The 14,310-nt window shown below is 39.0% G+C and overlaps 1 protein-coding gene across 1 annotated transcript in view; it reads left to right on the forward strand.

Annotated features, from left to right (window-relative positions):
* Nalcn (sodium leak channel, non-selective) overlaps positions 1-14,310 on the forward strand; it is a 247,723-nt gene that overhangs the window by 81,137 nt on the left and 152,276 nt on the right. The window contains exon 11 of the mRNA XM_051195188.1: positions 9,890-10,021. Within this exon, the coding sequence (XP_051051145.1) occupies positions 9,890-10,021 (132 nt within the window). The remainder of the gene's footprint in view (positions 1-9,889; positions 10,022-14,310) is intronic.

The raw sequence follows: 14,310 nt of genomic DNA on the forward strand, positions 1-14,310 counted from the left end.
GTAAGGCAGGTGAGATAAAATACTGGATATAGGGTATAGGCTAAATCCTGGGGTTGATAAGGGTATATAAGGATAAGAGGACTAAGCAGACTTGCCTGGTTAGGTTCTGATGAAAGGTACGTAGGACCTTTTTAGTCGTAGAGGCTGGAATATGACACTCAGGGAATATGTAGATTGTATCAAACAGGCCAGTGGATATAGCAGTAAATTTCCATCTGATTACAACCAGTAAACAAAATCCATCTTTTCATACACTTGTTGGCCACTTATGAATTTCTGCAGATTGATAAGCAATCGTCAGATTGTTAACATGCCACTAGCTCACTTATTATAACTGACTTTCAGAAACCCCATTTATTTCTAAAGGATATATCACTTGTATATGACTGTGAAACAATAAAAATATGAAATATGGGGACAGATCCAATGTGTGGATTCTAGATGCATGGATGCAAACCATGCAGTCTGCTGCTGTGGGATATTTGTCCTCTGTATGATGGTGTACTGCTGTGACCAGTGTAATAAAAAGCTGAACAATAGGAGAGATAGGCAGGTCTTCCCGGAAGAGAAAGATCTGCAGGATCTGAGTCGCCAGGCATTCATTGTGAAGGGAGCAGGATAGTCAGTACAGAGATGAGGTACTGAGCCACCTGACAGGACATAGGTTTAAAAATATGGGTTAATTTTAGTTATAAAAACTAGTTAGGAGCACATCTAAGATATGGCTGAGCTTTCATAACTAATAATAAGTCTCTATGTTCTTATTTGTGAGCTCGCAGCCCAAAGAAAAATCTGTCTGCACTCTGCTGCTATTTACGCAGCAAGGGGAGTCTGCCATGCAGTATTACGGCACGATTTAGAAAGTTTCTTGAATGTGAGCTTAACTGTGGGTCTCAGAAAATTGGAAAGTTATAATTGACTCTTTTAGCATTAAACCCACCATTAGGTAGCTATTTAAGTGCTGTTTTTTTTTTATAAGAGAAACATCTGTGTGAGGGGGGGTCACTATAATACATGATGAATAGAATCAAATTAAATGGGAAAGTCATTCCAAGGCTGCTGCTGTGACAAGCTAACCCCACCCCCCCCCCATCCTCCACCTCGCAGGTAGGAGTTTTCATCCTTGACAGTTTGACAGATGTGGCTCTGTTCTTGGTACTCTCTTCCAACACATGTATGCCCAGTGGCCTATTATCATAAGGAGTACCTGACAGGAAAATGAAGTTATACATGACACGCGGAGTACTCCCTCTCCATTTCTCTCTGGTAAAAATCCCACATTGTTCCTCCTTCTGTAAGGAAAAGAGGTAACACTAACAGGTCAAATTATGACAAGATTATTACTGTGGCGTTTTAATGCTTTTTGAGAAATTTTCCATTGAAGATATTGAGAGGAGGTGAACAGTATGATGCATGTCACTAGGTGGAGTGACATCCTAGATAGTTCTAATAATGTCTATCTTCTTAATGACGCCTCCCACAACTGATGGATAATTTTAAGAACTGATGGTGCCTGTGAGGAGTTAAGTTCTTTTTTATCAGCTAGTATCTTCTGTCCTCCTGGACCAGTGTGAGATGACAAGAAGGTCTAGCTAAGACAATGTAGACTCGGGTCACTTGGGACAACTTTCCAAAGCTTTTAGAGTTTCACTTCCTTATCTGACAAGCAGGAATAATAGGACCCTTCTATATGTAAGTATCAGGATTGATGCTTCCCACATTCCCAGCATAGGTTTTGGGAGAGAGTTGGCCACTTAACCTGGAAAAAGGACCATGCTTGTTCTTAGCACATTCACAGCCTCACTCACCATCTGAGGGTCATTGCTTACTTCTAGGAAGACAGTTCCTGCACATTCCATGACCAACAGACTCAGCCTCCAGGCACAGCCTTGTATCTCACCCCCAACAACCAACACTAGGCCTTGGAAGTCTGTTTCTTTGTCCTTGTTTTTAAATCCATTTGCTTATTCCAGTTTAATAGATTTTTAAAAATCTATTGCGTTGACACAGGTTTACATTGTGGAGTGAATAAGTACAACTAATTAGCATGTACACTTACATACAGACACACGGACACAGTGACGTCCTCCATTTCTTATACCAGAATTAAATTAATTGGCTTAGAGGAAAACTTGAGGAGAAAAACCACATAATAGTGTTTGAATGTCTTTCTTGTATTATGCTTTTTTTCTAGCATGAGAGGAATATAATGGTGAAAATTCTAACATTCTGGCTTTATTTATTATTATCTGAGGCTAGCAAATTAACAAGGTCAACACATCATTGATTACAAGCCAGGATTTTATAGTCTCCTTCCTGATTTTTTTCCTAATGTCAATAATGTAGTCATGTAGGGACACTGAGTTCTTAATCCTCAAATTATAGCTGGACTAATTGGAAGCATTTGGCACAGATCTTCATTTACTTCTCCTTTCTCCCACTAATCCATAAATGTGTGGCCACAAAGTGTGGGGAAATAGGGCCACAGTAAGCACTGTTCAACAATATGGTTCAAGTGTGAATGAACGTCCATTACAACCATTGTATTCTGGAAAGCACATGCTGTCCTAAATTGAAGCACTGTACAGCATAGCTCAACTCAATTCAGGACAGATGATTTTGTTAAGTTTCAAGAAACGGCCTATTTTCAGTGGCCCCTGGTTTTATCAATGTATGCAAGTGAGTGTGGCATTCAGGACAATATTTCAGTGTCCAGAAGCACATTGTGTGGGTCTCTAGTTCTGAACAAGACATCATATTGATGTGTATACTGTGGTATTGTGGCTCATTATGAGTCTCTGAATAGAAAAATGGAGCTTTATGCATGTGGTTCAGCCTGGGATAATGACTCTGAATACATTTAGGACACCCATAAATTCTCTTTCCTCTCTCAAAGGATCAACATTCATAATTAGATCATTAATTTTCAAATCACCAAAGCAGACCGATGATCCATGGAAGGAGCAGAATGCCTGGAATAGCTTGGTGGTTAGCAACTGAGTGAAGCAAGCTGATTGGTTGAAACCATGCTGCTTTATAAAGGAGATACTAATTTTTGCTTGTGAATCTATGACCTGCCTGAAAAGCCAAGCTAGTCTGTGCCAAACCTCATCTAATAGCTTGGGCATCTATGGTCAGCAGCCACTCTTCAGCTCACATCTATGCTATGGGTTCAGCTGGAGTAAAGAGGATATTAGGATCCATAGCTAGGTTGGCAAGTCAGTGCGGCGGCTCAGGCACTGTAGTAAATCCTAGCAAACAAGAATTTCCCAATTCTGTGCTTACTACTCCTCTGTTTTTATAAACTAACCAGAGAAAATCACATGACCAGATTGAGAGCTACTGTAGAAGATACTGCCAAGGGTATGGGCACCCTGGGGGTGGGTTCAGTTAGAGGCCATCACTCTTCTCCACACAGACTAAAAGAAATATCGAAAAATCACTAGCTAAGGGTAACTTTCAACCCAGATTAGCAACTTTTCCCACCCACAGACACGTGAGTTCCTGCTTATTACAATCTAACTTGTGTTGTAGGGTCAGGAGTTGATGAATGAAGTGTATTGATAATAATAATATGACTTCCAATATGTGATTTAATGACTTAAGAGTGGAAACCTTACTGATACTGGGCAAGATATTCAGGGGTTTTATTAGCATCTTCTCCCTGAAATTTGATTTCCAGATTTTCACTTTTACCTTTCTTCCCCAAAAAAGATCAAGCAACTCTTAAGGCATGGAAGTTGGCAGGGTGTTCATGGCATCATGGACTCTCAATACCCATGTGGAGAGATACTCATGGATCTCTTTCTGTTCTGCCTCTTCAAGGATGGGTGATTGAGAAAGACACAGTTTAGAAGGACCTCCACTGGTTTGCTTTCAGTCTTGATGTAAACATATTACCTACCTCACAAAAATTATTTTAGTTGAGTGGAAGCATTTTATATAATAGTTATAGAAGCATTAACACACAGATGTCTTCTCAATAAGGACACAACACTTGTGAATGGGAGATTTAGGTTTTGTGAAGTTGCTCAGTGTTATGTTCTCATTCTCATGCTCACAGATCACATGCAAGATGGTTTCTGAAAATTTTACCTTATAAATGCATTGTTCTCTAAAATATTTACTTTGAAATCCAAATAAAATTCAAAAGTCAGTACCCAAATGATGCAGTGTTTAGTAGGTGAAACTTTATTTTTAACCAAGGCAGGACATTTGGTTCACTCAATAAGCAGTTGAAAGACTCAATTTGTGAGCTGTGGTATTCATTATTGTATCATAATTTATATGCCTTGTGTACTCTAAAGCAACAAGTGTCCTGTTTTGGATATTTTATCTACAGAATCTTAATGCTCTCAAAGGCACTATCTCATAAAAAAAATTAGCTGAAAAATTAATAGCAGCAATTCTCCGCAATATACATATAAACTGCAGAAAACAAGATCACCTTAGACTTTTTGAAAATCTGTGAATCTTCATAATCTGTCTCAAGCTTTGTTGTTTCTTTTAATTAACCTCTTGTTTTATCTCTCTTAACTTCCTCCATAAGCAACTAATGGTATCTCTATTTTTAAAGCCCTCCAGTTTTCCAATTCAGTATTCAAGATGTCTATTAGGCTATACACTGCATTAAACAGTCCTGTTAATATTCATGTTTCAATCAAACATATAGATATTACAATATCTATTTCATGGAAGAGAAAATGTTGTCACAGAGAGGTCAAGTCAGATACAGAGCTCAACCAGTCTTCAAATTAACATTCCATTATATCATGATAATCTTTCATCCTTCTGTACAGAACAAACTGTTTAGGTTTCAAACACAAGCTTCATGTACTTCTGCCTTCTATTCTCAGAGAAACCCTCAGCAAGGATACTACTTCACATCCATTTAGCATCTAGAGCCATGTCAAGAGCCTCTTGACTGCTCAAAAGAAGGCAGAAGAAAACCTGCTTTGTTCCCAAAACATTTGGGAATGCTTTCCAATTTGATGTGATTGGAACACTACTCATCCTTTCTAAGAAGTCTGTTTCTTCCTGATGAAGGGGGATGGCACAAACACCAAACACCTGAGACTATTGAAGGCCAAATAGTGTCATTATATCAGTATACAGTGTACTTGAAATGAAGCTTGGCACAGATCAAGCACTCCAATACAGATTGCCTCTTCTCATGATAAGATTTCTTGTTAATATTGATTTTAATTGCAGAAGATCTGTCCCTATGTGGCTTCACTTTACAGTCTTTTGAGGGCTTTCTTTGGACAATGGGAGTTAAAACTAGAGTTTTTAATCTCTTCATTTTGCATGCCTCATGCATGCGAGCTAGACAGGCACTTAACCATTAAGCTACATCCTCAGCCTCCAAACTAGTATAAAACTGATATTTCTTGTTCTTGGCCTTTGCGCCATTGTTTCACACTCATCCTCTCATGGCACTTCCTAGCACAAAACAAGATGAAAGGTTACTATAATGTTGTTTACATTTGAAGCAAAGCATTTATAGCATCCTACCAATGAGTCACCCTATGTGGAGACCATAGTTCCAAGTCTCACTTCATAGCACTGGGAAGATGTGTTCAAATCATTTCCATAGAGGATTATTTGAGCTGATATCCATCAAAATCATAGACAGTGTTCTATAGTTCCTTTTATGATTGAAGAAAATGTCCACAAACTCAAGTTACTTACAACATGTTCTGCAGATCAGAAGGTAAAACTTGTTTTCATTGGAGAAAAACAAAAATGAGACATCGATGGGACTGTATTGTTTTTGGAAACCAGAGGCAGGAGGGAGTGCCTAGTCCCTACTCCAATGACTTAACAGATTTTGTTGATCCCTCCTGGAAGGCACCACCCTCCCTGTGGAGTGCTATGGGGGGGGGGGTGGAAGGAGAGGAGTGAGAGGGATAATGGGAGGGAGGGAAGAAGGAAGGGAGGGAGAAGGGACTGGGATTGATATGTAAAATAAAATTAAAATATAATTTTAAAAAATGCTATTCCCTTTTCTTTTCTAACTATTGAGGCTACTTCATCCCTTGCTGTTTTTAAAGAGCTTTATGATTGCAGCTTCATTAAGCCTCCTCGTGGTGAAAACCCTTTTGTCTAACTGGTTATTTGACTTGGAGTTGGGTGGGAAGGAACTGCCATCCATTTAGAGGTCTAGCGATCCTAATATAACAATGATATTCAGCCAGTCTTTGTTAGATTCTACTTCAATCATTGCAAGCATTTTGAATCAAGAAGTTTGAAGAGTCTGATAATTTTATAGGTCACCCAATTTACTCTCTTATTCAATGATTATTATCTACTACACAGATTCTTAAACTTGAAAATGACACAAGAAACTACATTGGGACCCTATTAAAGTTATAGATTTGAATTATTTGTGGTTAGGAAACAGCCTTAGTTTTTGCATTTCTAAGTACCTGCAAGGCTGCAGATGACCCAGAGACCCTTTGAGTATAAAGTATCTAGTTTTTCTAACAGATTTTGATGCCTTGGGAAAGATCTATTATCGTCTCTTCATGTCTTGGTAATTCCAATCACCATTTATGCAAATAAGTGGATTTTGGAACAAAGAAAAACTAAAAATTATCCAGATGTCTTATGTTTCCTCAAAGACCTTTAAAAGGGGATTCTATTTTTATTTTTATTTATGTCTATGCATGTATGAATGTGTGAATGGGTGCATATACCCACTGAGACCAGAAGGTTGTGTCAGAATCCCTGGAGCTGAAATATAGGAGATTTTAAGCTGCCTTATGTGGGTACTGAGAACAAAACTTGAATCACCTAGAAGAGCAGCAATTATTTTTAAACACTGAGCCATCTCTTCTGTCCCATAACTTAAAAAAAAAAAAGTAAACTAAAATGGCACTTTAAATGAAGGAATTTTAAAAAGCTTGAATACAGATGTCTAAAATTTCTTATACTACATGTATAAAAATATAACACACACACATGTACATTTAAATTTGTATGTGTTGGTGTTCATGGACAGGCATGTGAGTGCATGTCTCTATAGAGATAAATAGATGACAGGTAGAACATACATTTATGTTAAGTAATTGAACTGTGGAAGCCTCAAGTTTCATAGTGTTTTGTGACACCTATTCAACTTCAATTTTCTCTATGTTAATTTGCATAAGAAAGTGAAAACCAAAGGTACAGACTTAGACTTCTGCAGATACAAGAATGGATGTGGATGCAATATTACCAGCCATTTTGAATCATGGAAGCTGAAGGACAGTTTCTAACTCTGGCTGACTGAATTCAGTTCCAGTGGCCTCTGTCAACAGCTTTCATAGTAAAGCTGGAGTTACTGGTTTTAATGTTTAAATTTGGCTCCTGCACATATTTATTGCCTTCATTCTTATTTAATGTTTGAAAGTCATTACTTTAGAGCAAGTCAACCAAGCCACAGTGATTATAGCATATCAAACATTGTAAATGATTGTTTTAATGACTCTGTACCAACAGAGATACATAGACATTCAGACAAAAAAAAATAACCTAATTATAATGACAGCACCAAAGCCAAGCTGTGACAGTTACAAAGCCAATTTCAAAGTTTTTTGACAGCCATAGCTGAAAGCTTTGTTTGGACCTTTCTGTAATAACAGTTTTCTTAAGACCTAAATCCACAATGAAGGAAAACAGAAAGAAAAAGTTGTGGCTTTTCTGTCATGGTAATAAAATAGGAATTGGTTGACATGTTTTTAATAGAACATTATGTTGAAAAGAGTATAGAAATGAAGTGATGGGCATGGAATTTAACTCTCACAATGCAAAAAAAAGAGAGGAAATAACAATGCAAATTCTAACGAGAATAGAAAATTGACAAGTGATTTATTTATCTGTGTTATGAAGATCAGTAGACCCTGCAAGTAAATGATGGCCATACAAACAGGTTGATTGGCAGTTGGAATTTGATTTTTGTATTACCAATGAAATAAAGTCAAAGAGAAATGGTTATAAAAATGTGTCCATCCCCAGGAGGGACATGAAGTTTCATGGGAAATCTAATTTTCCCTAGGTTCAGACATCTCTGGAGTTATTAGGTTTTTATCACTCTTGTTTATCTCCCTTGGTTCTGGTCTCAGAGCTGTTCAATATAATTAATTCTTTGACCTTGTGCGATTAACTTCTCATTCTAGACAGAAACATATCTGGTTCATGAAATGGCATTTGTTTGGACTAGAGATCTTTGTGTAACACCTTCAGTGTGTTAACACATCTTGAGCAGACACATTGTGTCCACTTGGAGAAAACTGAGCTGGAGGCTTAAGAGAATTGTTCAGTGGTACAGTGTTAGGAGATGGTAGAGTCTCAGCTGCACCTAACTTGGCTCCACCCCATTCTGTCAGAGAAGCATGTGTAAGATGATGCCTTGGAAATCTTTCTGGTACCCTTTATCTCAGTCTCATCCTGAGCTTTATGTAGACTCTTTGAATTGCAATTCTAAGGAACTTGTCAGTCAGATCACAGGACAAGAGGAATCAATGTCCATGGTATGAGGAAGAAAAGAAGTCTTAAGAAGAGATGATATGACTGTTTTGCTTTTGGGTGTCGGCAGAGCATATGTAAGCCTTCCTCTGAAGCCTCATTCCCTATCTGTTTCCACTTTGTGCTATCCATTTGTTTATCTGCCATACGACTGATCTCCATGCCTAAATCAAATGACATGGTTCTCTCCCCATGCCTCATGCAAATTCATACTCTTTCTCTCTCTTCCTCTCTTCCCCTCACTCACCCTCTCCTTATGAATTTATAATAAATTTTTCTCCAAACTCAAATAACAAAAGAGGAAGAGACTGTATGATGATGTCAGTCCTGAGAAGTTGGCTCAGCATGTCCAGAGCCTTCACCCTCTGTTTTCTCCACTTAGATGATCTCTTCCTCACAATTGAGTAAAATCACAGAAGAGTCGTCAAACAGACCTAGTGGCAGCTAAGCTTGGTTCTGATGCATTTTTGCTGTGTGGTCTTGAACAAGTAACCTAAGCTCTAGGAACTCTGTATAATGCATGTCACATATCCTATTGTGTAGAGTTGGGGCATTAACAGGCACAGCATGAATAACATGTACATAAATGACTTGGCACATAATAAGCATTGAATGTGTGACAGCTACCATAATACTTATTTTTAATACTTAGCTAACTCCCCTCCAATACAGGCAATGGACTTGGACAAGATTTAATTCCCCATCCTGAGTCCAGTCTCAATTGACATGGTAGTAGAGAAAATTATTTAACATCTTGGAGGCTCAGTTTTCTTAGCTGTCAAGTTAGAATAACATCCTAGGACTAGCATGGATTTTAATTGAATTAATCTATGTAAAAATCTAGAACAGTCCCAGACACATAATAACCTCAACAGACAGTCATTATTCATTACAGGATTATTTTCAGAAAGTATTTGTGGAAGCAATGAAGGAAAATAAATCTTGTTTCCCCCTCTTTCTAGCTTTATAACAGCCTACAGAAAGTTTTCATTCTCCCCATTGATACCAAACGGTCATGCTTGTTTTTCAGGATACCCATTTTGAAAACTATTTTTTCATATGGTCAGAACTCTGGAGTTAAAAAAAATCCTAATTGTCCAAGATTAAAGTATATAAAAGTCAAATTGACTATGTTTTCCATTTTTAACTGAAGATTTCCATAACTATGTCCCTACACATCATTAACACACTGAAAGACATGGCTTCCTTAGGTCCCAGTATTGAGCAGGAAAGACAGTGATCAGTGGTCTTAGAAAAACTGCTCTTCACCACCATATTGTCCTGTAGACCTGTTGTCCCTGAGAACGTACAAGCATTCACATGGCGGTTAGTGGTGAGGTTCATGTCTTCATCAAGAGTTCTATCCATTTTGCCTCCTCAGGAAATGATGCGGTCTTCCGTTTTCCACATGTTTATCCTGAGCATGGTGACTGTGGATGTGATAGTGGCAGCCAGCAACTACTACAAGGGAGAGAACTTCAGAAGACAGTATGATGAATTCTACCTTGCAGAGGTAAGTCACTGGAGGGGTGTGTGTGCACCAGTTCTGCCTCCAAAGTCAACTCATCATCTGCCTCTTAAGTGATTCCCCTTGTCACTGTGTTACTTCACTCATTTCCTGTCCCCATGAGCCTGGGAAGTCTTCCCCCATAGTAGTCATGTTGCCAGGGTAACGATTTTTCCCCTCTGAGTATTACTCCCGTTCTTTCTGTTTCCTACCAACCTCTCATCTTGTGTTTTTTCCATGCTGTGGTGGCATGCGTCTCCCTGCTGTAAGTTATCTCAGTCTCACAAAATCAGAAACACGCTAGTCAGTGCAACAACTGGGTGTGTGTGGGAGCAGCAAGGGGCTGTGGATAAACTGAAATCGCTACACCAGAGGTTAAGTGGTTTAACACCTGGGCTAAGGATGCCAAATCACATGAAGAATGAATGTTAAAATGATGGATGTGCTAATTGTCCTGACTTGGTCATTATACATCTGTACGTTCACCACATCAAATTAACCGGAAGTGCCCTGGCCAGCGGGGCAGCAAGAGGGTCAGAAGCCCAAAGGATCTAGAATGAAGGACAGGAGACACGGGAAACAGGCAGCAAGACAGGATTTCTGATCAAGCTGCAAAATTTTATTTTTCTTAAGCATGTTATATAGTGGTTAGGACAGGAAGCTAGGTAAGGCGGGGATTCAGATGGGGGTAAAGTGGGGATTCAGATGGGGGAGGTCGTTGCCTGGTAACCACACCACAGGACTTTCTTAATCATAAGTCACTGAAGGTGAGCAGGATATTGGTTAAGGGGAAATGCAGGTAGAGATAAGTAGGTTGTTAGCAGGGGAAGAGGTCTTGTGAGTTGCTAAATACCCTAACTGCATTCCTGTAAGCCCCAAACTCTACCTGTCAGGAAGTTGGGGATGGGGAGGAGGTTGATTGGGACTAAAGGTTGCCATCTTCTAGCTCAATGGGCTATTCCATAAAAAGGCTGGCAATCTCTAAGGCTTATGCCATGATCGCTCTCAAGTCATTAGGCTTGTGCAGCAAGTGCTTTCCCGATGAGGCATCTTGCTGGACCTAATTCTTAATTTTTTTTAATTAATCGATCAATTAATTTTTTCTCAGCCCAATTACACTTTCCCCTCCCTCCCTTCCTACCTTCCTGCCTACCTCCCTCCTCTCCTTCCAGTCCCTCTCCCCATCCACTGCCTCCCCTTCCCTTCAGAAAAGTACACAGCAATAACAGCAAATAAAGTTGCAGCAAGACTAGGCACCTCCTCTCCTATTAAGGGTGGAGGAAGCAACCCTGCAGGAGAAAAGGGTCCCAAGAGCAGGCAACAGAGTTGGAGACAACCCCCACTCCCTGAGCCAGGAGTCATACATCCAAGCCTGATGACCAGAGTTCAGCCCTCAATGCGCATGTTGAAAAGGAGAGAACCAATACAGGTTATATTCACACATGTCATTGCACAGATCTGCACACACAGAGGGACATTCAGTCACATGGACACACAATCAAAATGAGTGAGTGTGAACATAAAAAAAAAATAACCATAAGCCAACAGTGATGTTTTGTGACAGCGTTTTAACACAGAGACAGGCTGTGATTGGGAAGGTGGGACCTCCCTGATTTCAGTTTCTTGGATAGGCATCCAAGCAAATGACAGGATGAAATGGGACACTTAAGTAAAACAGGGAGATTAAGCCAAATAAATAATAATAGTAGTAATAATAAATAACTAACAACAACACTTCAAATGCAGTGTTAAAGAAACAACCGAATTTTCACAGTATGGACCTAACAGTGACCTCAACGTGAAAGATAGTAACTGCCCTGGGTCTTATGTAAGAGAGGAGAAAGGCAAGGTTTTCAAACTGACCCAGCTTTAGGGCTTTCTTTGGAGTGGGACATCTGAGAGACAAAGAGATGGGGAGATGGGGGTGACTCACAAAGGAGATGAAATGCAGGCCACAATATCTATGTGATCGAACCACGTGTTTTATTGAAGTGAGAGAATAAAAAAGTTATCTTGGTCAGAGAAAGGAATCCAAAATTTCCAGTTGCGCCATGATTTTGGTAATAAAAGATGAAACTTTACGGCGCTGCCTGGAGATGGGTGGCTTAACCATAAAAGTGGGGTTGTGGCAAGAGAGCAAAGAACCGCCATGGCCTGAGAGTTGCTGAGTCTCAAGTGGGCATTGAAGAAGACTGCCAGTTCTTAGACAGTGTGGTTTGTGCAAAGTCAAGGTGCACGAGTGGCTGATGGAGAGATGAGCAGAGAGCGGGAAGATGGAGTCAGAGGTTGCTTGATCCTGATGGAATTCTATCACGGGGTTTCTAGGTGGACTGGATGGAGCATCTTTTCATTGTCCATTTACATAGCAGCATGGACTCCTTCTTCCACAAAGGGCTGTGCATATAGTAGAGTATTATGTAATATACTTGGAAGAGGCAAAGGCATGTTCAGGAGGCATGTAATCTGCACATGGGACTTGATAAAATGGAAGAAGTTGTTTAAAATGGAGGTAGACATAATGCTTAGTAGGCCCTGTCATGAAGGTAAAAAGGAAGGTTCAAAGTTGCACAAAAGAATTACATCAGAGGATTAAGGAGTGATAACCAGCATTCCAGTGAATAACAGAAATGAGCGTGATGGTAGGACATTGCTTTATCTGGAGGAGGGCCAGTCTCTCCCACAGGAGCGCTGATATTGGAGCTTGCATGGGCATCACTTCTGTGGCCTTCCCACAACAGGGATTTGTTACACCATGGCTATGAAGTAAATGAAGTGGCCACATACCCTGGAAACACAGTGAATTCAGTCCTGATTTCTTCTCAGACAAAGCCTACCTCTTTTCTAACCTGTTTTTATGAACCTTAGATGGTCTTTCATTATACTATATAAAAAAACTGCAATAAAATATCAAATAATTTCTATTGTGAAGTTTGTTAATTGATGCTTAAATGCTGGTAGAGTCTTGGGGTAGGTGATTAATTCTTGTCAATTTTAATGGTTTTGTTGATAATATTAAAAATAACCACAGAGCTAAATGGTATAGCAAAACCTGGCAAACAAAAACCTGAAATATATTATATACCTACTAACTTATTGCCCTTCCCAAACCAATAACACAGACTTGATTTTAAAAATAAGCCTGGTAAATACTTTCTGAATAAGGACCTATTGCCAACCACATGACATTGAGTATATAAAAACTCAAGGAGCATAGATTGTGTACAAAGTGTTATTGCAGCATCTAACACTAACAACAGGAACAATGAAGATGATAGAAGGACAACTTAGGAGAGTATGGGCATGTCTGTGGCATTGGTGGTGATGGCTCCAACTCAGCAAGTAAATACATTATTTAATACACCTTTCTACATGCCAATTGTTTCTCAACAGAAAGGTAGATGTAGATAAGTAACTAAATAAACACAATAACCAACTCTTTGAAATCCTGGGACGAAAAGGAATAAATAAGCCAGGCATAGGATTCTATTCACTTAAATGATCTATAGACATTAGTTTATTATTTAATTGCTTAAGCAATAAAAATCTGTTCCTGTAGATGGACTGACTTTTGGTATTTGAGTTTCTCAGACTAAGTTTGGACTTTCCTTCAAAGTATAGAATCCTGTCTTTTTGAATGAAAAATGTTGTACATGAGACTTTTGAGTATGGATAGTTTTATGTAAAGGTCCTTATTTTGGTTTTTTGTTTTGTTTTGTTTGACAAATACTTTCTTTCACTTTAAGCCAAGAATTGCCAAAATTTCTTGAAGAGCCAAATAAGCATGTTAGGCTCTGTAAACCATCAGCTCTCTGTCAGCTCCTCAATTTAGCCACCTTTGTGAAAAAGTAAATGTAGTCTTAAGACAGCTGGATTTCAATAAAAGTTTACTTACAAAAGCAATCAATATGCTGGATGTTGCATAAGCTATAGGAGCACACAGCTTTCCAAAGAGAATTTTCATAGCCACCACTTTTTGGAAAGCCCATTGTATACTAAGTACTTTAAAAGAAATTCATTATCTCGTTTAATCCCCCCAAACAGCTATAATGACAGCAGTTGAAGACCAGGGAATGTAATGGCTCTGTATTTAGGAAAAAGCATTATGTAAGAGCTCTGAAAGCTCAATTTCACACTGTATCACAAAAGGCCATGAGGTTTGAGAGAAGCGATTTCTTTGTTAGGTTTCTACAAATTACACAATAAATTGTTTAGGAAAATTAAAAATAAACCACTCTACCCATTAGGAGTCAAGTCACAGTCTAAATCAGCTTCCTTTAAAAATGAATTAAGCTGCT

This window comes from Phodopus roborovskii, unplaced genomic scaffold (genome assembly GCF_943737965.1).
Source record: "Phodopus roborovskii unplaced genomic scaffold, PHOROB, whole genome shotgun sequence".
In the NCBI taxonomy this organism is placed as follows: domain Eukaryota; kingdom Metazoa; phylum Chordata; class Mammalia; order Rodentia; family Cricetidae; genus Phodopus; species Phodopus roborovskii.